Source organism: Oryza glaberrima, chromosome 6 (assembly GCF_000147395.1).
Source record: "Oryza glaberrima chromosome 6, OglaRS2, whole genome shotgun sequence".
Lineage (NCBI taxonomy): Eukaryota > Viridiplantae > Streptophyta > Magnoliopsida > Poales > Poaceae > Oryza > Oryza glaberrima.
In genome coordinates this window covers 7,355,928-7,364,545 of record NC_068331.1, presented here as the reverse complement: position 1 = coordinate 7,364,545, position 8,618 = coordinate 7,355,928, and the positions used below count along the sequence as shown (strand labels likewise).

At 50.8% G+C, this 8,618-nt stretch overlaps 1 protein-coding gene across 1 annotated transcript; it reads left to right on the top strand.

Annotated features, from left to right (window-relative positions):
- The first annotated feature begins 335 nt into the window (after window positions 1–335).
- Window positions 336–4,866, top strand: LOC127776354 (uncharacterized). Its single transcript, XM_052302717.1, has 6 exons — window positions 336–435; window positions 1,137–1,173; window positions 4,142–4,229; window positions 4,297–4,485; window positions 4,555–4,613; window positions 4,695–4,866. Exons 1-6 carry the CDS (start codon window positions 336–338, stop codon window positions 4,864–4,866), a joined length of 645 nt encoding a protein of 214 aa, XP_052158677.1.
- Window positions 4,867–8,618: the final 3,752 nt, after the last annotated feature.

Sequence of the window (8,618 nt, the reverse complement as noted above, 5' to 3'; positions counted from 1 at the left end):
TGTCGTTCTCATCCAGTCGATCTCGGTGTGAGAACGGTAGAGACAAAGAGTTATCGACAACATTGTTTGAAGTTCAACGGTCATGAGTGAATTTAAATTGAAGTCCGAAAACTGCTGCGTGTAACGGACCAGAAATTTCCGGCGGCAACTTCTCTCCTTTCCTTGGAATGCGTACCGTCGGTAATGCGCTTATTTAAAGGAGTTTTGGGGATCCATTTTGAAGTCCGTTTGCCGCAGAGCTCTCCAGCCTTCAAACGCCCTTCGTCTTCTCCGCTCCTGCAGAAAAACCCTAGCTTGCTCATCTTGCTTTGTTCTCCGGCGATCTTACATCGGCGATGGATCTCGACAAGTCCACCTCCACCATCGTGTCCCTAAAGAAACTGCAGGACGACGGCGCCCTCCCTGGTCGCGGGACCATGGAGAGGGAATCGGGAGGTACTGAACCCGAACCCATCTTGGGCCGCATGGTTGCGGTTGAAGATTATATTTCTTGCGTTTTTCTTCCTCCGCCTTCCGAATTTCTTCTTCTCGTCTTGAATTTCTATGGTCTTTCCTTGCTTCATCTCAACCCCAATTCCATCGCGTTCCTCAGCGTCTTTTCTTATCTTTGTGAGGCCTACATTGTGGTAGAGCCATTCCTTGATCTGTTCTGCTTTTACTACGAGCTGCGCTGGATGGAATCCAACACGGTTTCTGGATGCGTCGGATTCCGACTTCAGGATGGCCTGAAGTCGCGCTACATCCCCATCCAATGCCCTTCCTCTCGCAAAAAATGGCGGGCGAGGTGGTTCTATCTTCAGATAGAAGACTCGGATCCTGTCCTTGTTGTCCCTGAGGAGCAACCAGACAAGATTCCAAAGTGGACTGCCAAACCCGCCCTAACTCCCTCCCTCCAGTCTTTCATCGACATTGTCGATGACCTCCGAGTACGAGGGTTGTCGGGGTACGAAGTCGCTGCCGACTTCATTAGTAGGCGGATCCAACCGCTCCAGGCGCGTGCCCTCCCAGCCTTTGGCTACTCTGGGCCGGAGGACGCGACCTGGGTTTCTCCTCGGGGTATTTTTCTTGTGTTCCAAATTTTGTTCAGGATATGCATGTTTCCCCTGACTTATCGAGTTCTTGTTTTCGATCTACAGGTTTAAACAGCGACACCATGGCCCGCCGTGTCGGCCAAATTATGATCAGCGGCTATCACACCCTAAAAATCCTAAATATATAAATTGTTGTTTAATTGGAATTATTAGAAATGATTTTAAAAGCCTTGAAAAGAAGATTTAATTTTTTAAATAATAAATTCTAATATAAAATGGGGCCAGATAAAATTTCATTAAATACTTTGCTTAATTCTATAATTCCTAGATTTTTCTGGGATTTATTTGAGGTAAGGAAGTATTTTTAATAAATGGAATTGCATTTCATGAATAATTTAAATTGGAAAAGGTTTTTAAAATCCTCTTTTGGCTTTGGGCCGAAAGTTGGCCCAATCCATCTCTCTCTCTCCCTCGGCCCAAGCCGGCCCGCAGCCGCCGCCCGTGCGCGCGTCCGCCCGCTGACAGGTGGGGACCGCCTGTCAGGGTCGTCGTCTTCCTCCCGACGAAACCCTAGCTGCGCCGCGCCGCCGCCGCCATTCCAAATCCGGCCGCCCCTTTCCGTTTCCGGTGAAATTGATTGAGGGGAAAGGATCCCCGTGATCCACTCTACCTTTTCCCTTTTGGAAACATCGTCTAAATCGCTTTGGAAATCCATGGATTCGATCTCGAATCGGATTCGTCTCTCTCTCGAACCCTAATCTTTTCTTCGCGTTGCCGGTCGCCGTGGGCCTTCGCCGCCGCCTTCCAACCCCAATAAAAGGACCCCCAAGCCCGCCGCTACCCGTCGCCACCCTTGCCTTCGTCTCTCGTCGTTCGTAGCGTCCTAGCCCCGTGAGACCCCGCGCCGCCATCGTCGCCGCCGCTCCAGCCGTGCGCCGCCGTCGCTCCAGTCGTCGCCGTCGCTCCGGGAGGTCGCTATCGTGGTCGCCGTCATGTCGCCGTCCTCGTCCACTCCTCCGCCGTCGCTGTCGACCGCCGGAACACCGTCGCCGTCGTCAAGCCGAAGGTCGCCGCCGCTTCTTCCTCGACGCCGTCGCCGTCCGTTTATCGTCCGCCGTCGCTTTGGTCACTGGTGAGTTCGCCGCATCGCCCTCTACGAGTTGGTGTCCTCCGTTCACGTCGTCGCACCGTCGTTCGCCGGCGAGCTTGCGCACCCGAGCCGCCGCCGGTAATGACGTCACCGCTGACGTCATCGTCGTCGTCTCTCGTGGTCTGGCGGTGGACCGTTAGATCTGGGCCGTCCGTTGAGGTTAGGATCGATCTCGGCCATTCGTTTCCGTGAGCCGCCGCCGTGCACCCGGTTCACCGCGAACCCTAGCCGCTGATACAATAATTCCCTTTTCCTTTTCAAAAATAATTCATTATTGCGTCATAATTCAATTAAAATCCATATAAGTGTTTTAATCCGATTTAATCTTTAAAAATTCATAACTAATTCATCTTAGCTCGGATTTAGTTGGTTCAAGTCTCTAAATTTTTCTAAAATTGAGATCTATATGTTAAAAATATCCACATGTACTGTTCATGCTTGTTTATGTGCTGTTTTGGTGATTTTGCTCTTTACTCTTTAGATTCCGATGTTTCCGGAGAGTCCGTTTTCGCAGGAGAAGAATTTGAAGAGTTCCAAGTCCAGCAAGGCAAGTCACACAGATCCCAAACAACCCTTTGAGCATGTTGATCCCGTTTAAAGCTATTGTTTCTATTCAACTATTGCATTTATTTTCGAATGTCATTGGGTGGAATTAACCTATTGTTTGTTATAGCCCTTTTGTTCTTGTTTGTTCTTCATACCTTGGGTTATTATAACTTGACTAGTTGGGCTTTATATATTGGTTCAGCTAGATATTAGATATGATTGCTTAGCCATGCTTAGAAACATTAGCACACTATTGGGATAATTTATGAATCACTATTATTTAATGATGGCTTAATGATAGCTCATGATGGTTAATCATGATTGGTTAATTAGTTAATTTGACAACTAAAACCTAATAATGGTGGGTTGTGAGCACATGGTTTTGATGGTCGTGCTCATGACAATTAAGGACCGGTTCACGATTTTCGGTTGTGAAACATTAACCGTGCCAACCACAAGCCAGCGTGGGCAACGGCTTTACCTTTTGTATAGCATGGTTCATTGCTGGGCACCAGACTGAGAAGTGGCGGAGATAAGCCCACGGGGGTCGCTGGGGAGTCCATGCCTTGTTTATAAGGGGGTGATTATGATCCAGGAACGGTGCGCTGTGGTGGATTGTGTTGTGCCAGGGGTACTGTCACAGCTCCTTTCCGAGGTACCGTGGTGGTATCGAGGCACATGGTGACATGTCGTGGGGCTGTGTCTTGTGGGTACAGTGGTACACCTCTGATCAGAGTAAAACTATTCGAATAGCCGTGCCCGCGGTTATGGGCGGGTCTAACAATGTCTTTCGTGATTAGTTTTACACTTCTCACCATAATAAAAGATGCTATAACTGGTAATAATTTGATTAGCTCCTGGTTTGGAATGGTATATTCCTGGTTTGGAGATAGAACTGTGCAGCCGGGATGGTTGTTCAGAATGGTTGGGCCTATGCAACAGGGTATGTTGTATAGCGTTGGATTAATATTGTTTAATTATTACTTAACTGTTTTATTAAATTTTGAAATGTTTATCAAATGCTGTTTATGCAAATGAAACCCTACTATGCCATCCTTTGTTATCCTGTGCATTTGCATACTTGCTGCGTGGCTTGCTGAGTATGTCATATACTCACCTTGCAATCATTCATCAGAGGAGGAGTTCTACAGTGATGCTGATGGTGTGGAGGATTAGGTGTAGCCCTGGTGAAGCTGCCTGTGGAGTGGAGTCGTCTGCGCCGTTTATCTTATTTTTCCACTGCTTAGATCTTTATTGATTGAGAGGAACTATCTACCTCTGTAATGACATTTTATTCGCTTATTAATTAGAGTAATAATTGTACTCTATTATCAATTTGTTATTGTGTGCCTCGGCTGATTCCTGGACGAGGGTTCACACACATGTAAGCATTTGGAATTTTGGATAGAAATTCTGGGTGTGACAGCGGCCCTACGACGGCGAGCAACATCCCCGTCCCCCTTTGTGAGAAGGGGCCGGCTGAGCGCGAAGCCGTGGTTAATGTGAGTGTACTCGACGACTCCTTTATTTCTGTCTTCCCCGGTTCGCATTTTGACTTCATGTACGCAGGCACTACCTCTGACGGATGTCATCGGGCCACTTGCGGACCATCAGGCGGCGGCGTCGCTGAAGGAGGGCGTCACCAAGGAGGCGTCCAACGTTGCTGCTGCTGCCACGACGAGTGGTAGCCATGTTCCGAAGAAGGGGAGGAAATTTTCCTCCTTACTCGGAACCCGTCGGAAGGCGTCTACTCCATCGGTAAGCCTCTCTTGTCCTTTAACGCGTAGTCGGAAGATCTTGACCTCACACCATGCTTATCTTACTTAGGCCTTGGACGCGTCTCCCCCGCCTCGGCGACAGCAAAGGCTGGTGACGCTTGGCGAAATGTAAGTAGATGGATTTGAGGTCTTTTAATTTACCAAATTTTGGTAGCCTAACTTCGCGAAAATCACGGAAATCCTTCACAGGGAGGCGCGGGCGAAGGCCGCGCAAGACGAGTCCGGTGCAATCTCCAGTGCGTCCCCGGCAGCGGCCTCGACAGATGTCGTGGTCGTAGCAAGGGAGCGGGAGGCGACGCCTAGTGGCCCTGCCGGTGGCCTTGTACCCGCTCGGGGCCCGCCTACTGATGTCCTCACCTAGGGGGAGCTCCAATCCGAGATGGAGCGTATCCTCTAGGCAGGTGCTCGCGGCATAGGCCGCGAAATCGAGGAGGCCAGGGCGTCGGCGGCGGCGTCGGCGAACGAACGCGCCGAGAAGTTAACGCATGACCTGGCGGAGGTCCGGGAAGACCTCCAGAAGATGAGGGAGCTGGTCGCCGGCAATGAGGGGCAACGGCAAAGACTCGAGCACCGCATGTCGGAGCTCGAGAACAACTTGTCGGAAATCCGTGGCTCGCTACGGGTTACCTACACCGGGCTGCACCAGCTCGCCGGGGAGTGCGGCGTCATGACTACCATCCCCGCGAACCCCGACGAGTTCTCGCTGACGTCCTCACTCGCGGAGCTGGCCACGGCGATGGAGGAGATCCCCTCCAAGCATGCGGCTGGGATCGGGGAGGAGACGTCCAATGGGATTTATACCGAGGCATGTGACGTCCTCGCGTGTGTAAGGTTGGCGCACCCTGATCTCGACCTCTAGAGGATCCTTGATCAGGGGGCTGCTAATGACGCGTGTAAGGGTGTGATGGAAGAAGTCGGTGACCTGGGGGAATCTGTTCTCCCCCTTTTTGAAGAGTTGGGTTTTAATTCCCTTGTACTCCTTAATCAAATGTGCTTGTAAAACTTTTGTGGGTTCAAACTGCTTTCGTGTATGCAACTCGTCGCTACTCAGGAATATGATGAGTGGGGTCCGCTAGTCGTCTGTGGTCTCGACGTTGGCAACGGCGCGTTCTGCCTCTATAGCCCCCGAACTGATGTCAGGGGCGACTGTGCTATCTTCGTCGTTTGCCTCTTTCACCGATGGTTTTGTCAGGATGTCCAGGAAGGTGCCTGGTTTGAGTGGCTCTCGTCTGGACGCGCGTCGCACTAGGTCGTCAGGTTCGATGTTGTCCTTGCGGTACACGTGCCGGACCTCGATCCCATCAAACCTTTTTTCCAGCTTCCTGACTTCCACGAGGTACTTGGATAACTCGGGGCTAGAGCACTTGTAGTCTTTGTGCACCTGGTTCGTGACTAGTTCGGAATCTCCTTTCACGATTAGTCGTTTGACTCCTAGTGCGGCTGCTGCTCTTATCCCAACGAGTAGTCCTTCGTACTCGGCTGTGTTGTTGGTTGCCCTGAAGTTGAGGTGAATTGCATTCTTGAACTGATCTCCCGAGGGTGATGTCAAGATGAACCCTACTCCTGCTCGTTGGCTGTTGAGTGCGCCGTTGAACGCCATTGTCCATGTTTCGCTGTCGGTTTGACTGTCCGACCTGTTTTCGGGCATAGTCTAGTTAGCTACGAAATTAGCGAGGACCTGGGACTTGATGGCTGTTCGTGGCACAAAGTGGACATCAAACTAGCTTAGCTTGACTACCCATATCGCGATGCGGCCGACGACGTCCTTGTTTCTCACGACTTCACCAAGTGGGAAGGAGGAAACAACTGTGACTCTGTGGGCTTGGAAGTAGTGGCATAGCTTTCTTGATGTCATGATTACTTCATAGAGCAGCTTTTGGATCTGCAGGTATCTTGTCTTTGCGTCGTGGAGAGCTTCGCTGACGTAGTAGACTGGTCTTTGCACCTTCTCTCTCTCGACAACAATGACGATACTCACAGAATATGGCGTGGCGGCAATATAGAGGAATAATTCTTCATTAGGTTGAGGAGCGACAAGTACAGGGGGATTTGACAGGTAGTGCTTGAGTGCGATGAACGCCTCTTCGGCTTCCTGTGTCCATACAAATTTGTCTTGTATCTTCAACAGAGCGAAGAATGGTTGTCCACGCTCTCCCATCCTAGCGATGAATCTGCTCAGTGCCGCCATGCACCCAGTTAGCTTCTGGACTTCCTTGAGCCCTGTGGGCGACTTCATGTTTTCGATTGTTTTGATCTTCTTAGGATTTGCTTCGATTCCTCTTCCAGAGACAAGGAACCCGAGCAGCTTGCTCGATGGTACTCCGAACGTGCACTTCTCTGGATTGAGCATGAGGCGATATCGTCAGAGGTTGTCGAACGTTTCCTAGAGATCGTCAATCAATGAGTCGCTTGTCTTGGTCTTGACAACAATGTCATCGACATAGGCCTCGCCATTGTTCCCAAGCTGATCGTTGAGTGCCCCTTGGACCGTGCGTTGGAAAGTATTTCCTGCAGTTATCAGTCCGAATGGCATCTTAACGTAGCAAAATACACCGAACGGCGTGATGAATGCTGTCTTCTCCTCGTAATCTTTTGCCATGCTGATCTGGTGGTAACCGGAGTAGGCGTCAAGAAAGCTTAACAACTCAAAACCGGCTGTTGAATCCACCAATTGGTCTATTCGAGGAAGAGGGAAGTGATCCTTGGGACACGCCTTGTTGAGGTCGGTGAAATCGACACACATCCTCCACTTCCCGTTGGCCTTTCGCACCATGACTGGATTGGCTAGCCACTCTGGATGGAGAACCTCTCTGATGAAGCCAGCTTTGAGAAGCTTGTCGAGTTCTTCTCGTATGGTTTGTTTCCGGTCTGGTGCAAATCTCCGCAGTTTTTGTTTTACTGGTTTGGCATCGGGTCGCACCATGAGTTTGTGCTCAATCACCTCCCTGGGGACCCCCGGCATGTCGGACGGCTGCCAAGCGAACACGTCTGCATTATCGCGGAGGAAGGTGATGAGCGCGAGTTCCTATTTCTCGTCCAGTGATGCCCCGATCTTGACGGTCTTGTCGGGGTTGGCACTGGAGAGCGGAACGATCTGGATTGCACCGTCTGGCTTCGGCGTTTTGTTTGTTTTGCTCACTTTCTTGGGTGGCTCAGCTGTGGCGGGTGGGTTGGGCATGTGCTTGACTATGTCGAGGCTCCGCTTGTCGCACTGCACCGCCAGCATTGCGTTACCCTGAATAGTAATTGTTCCCTTCGGCTCGGGCATCTTGAGCACTTGATACGCGTAGTGAGATGTGGCCATGAACTTCGCGAGTGCAGTCCTCCCGATGATGGTGTTGTATGCTGTGTCAAACTCAGCAACATCAAAGGAGATCTGCTCTGTTCGGAAGTTGTTTGCTTGGCCGAAAGTCACAGGAAGCATGATCTTGCCCAACGGCTTAGACGACGACTGAGGGGTAATTCCATGAAAGGGTTGATCAGTGGGCATCAACTCGCTTAGTGGGATCCCCATCGCGTCCAAGGTGCTGGCGAAGAGTAGATTGATGGAGCTACCGCCGTTGATGAGAACCCGTGCAACTTTGATATTCCGAATGGTGGGCTCGACCATGATCGGATATCGCCCTAGGGTGACAACAGTCTTGGGGTGGTCTGCTTCTGAGAATTCGATCTTCTGTTCTGACCACTTCATCTTGGGTGCAGCCCCCTGCCATGTCGAACAAACTTCGCGCTCCACTTTCTTGTACTCTTGCTTTGAGGAGTACGCCATGGAACCTCCGAAGATGTGTGAGACATGGAGGTCGGAGTCTGGGTATGCTGAGTCCGAGTCCTGAGTAGCTGCTTCCGCGGCCGTCTCGACTACACCTACTCGCTTGCCCTTCTCCAATGCCAGTTGCTTTGTGAACGACTTTTTGAAGACGAAGCAATCCTCTAGAGAGTGCCTGTCCGACTTGTGTATATATAGGGCACCATATTTTCTTCATGTCGTCGCCTTGTGGGTTTGGGTGCTTGGGCGGGTCCGCGTACTCTGCTGCGAGGACTTCCGTTTGAGCTTTCCTTTTCCCACTCTTGTGACCCTTCTTGCTTGACTCAGGTGCGTCTTTGGCTAGTTTT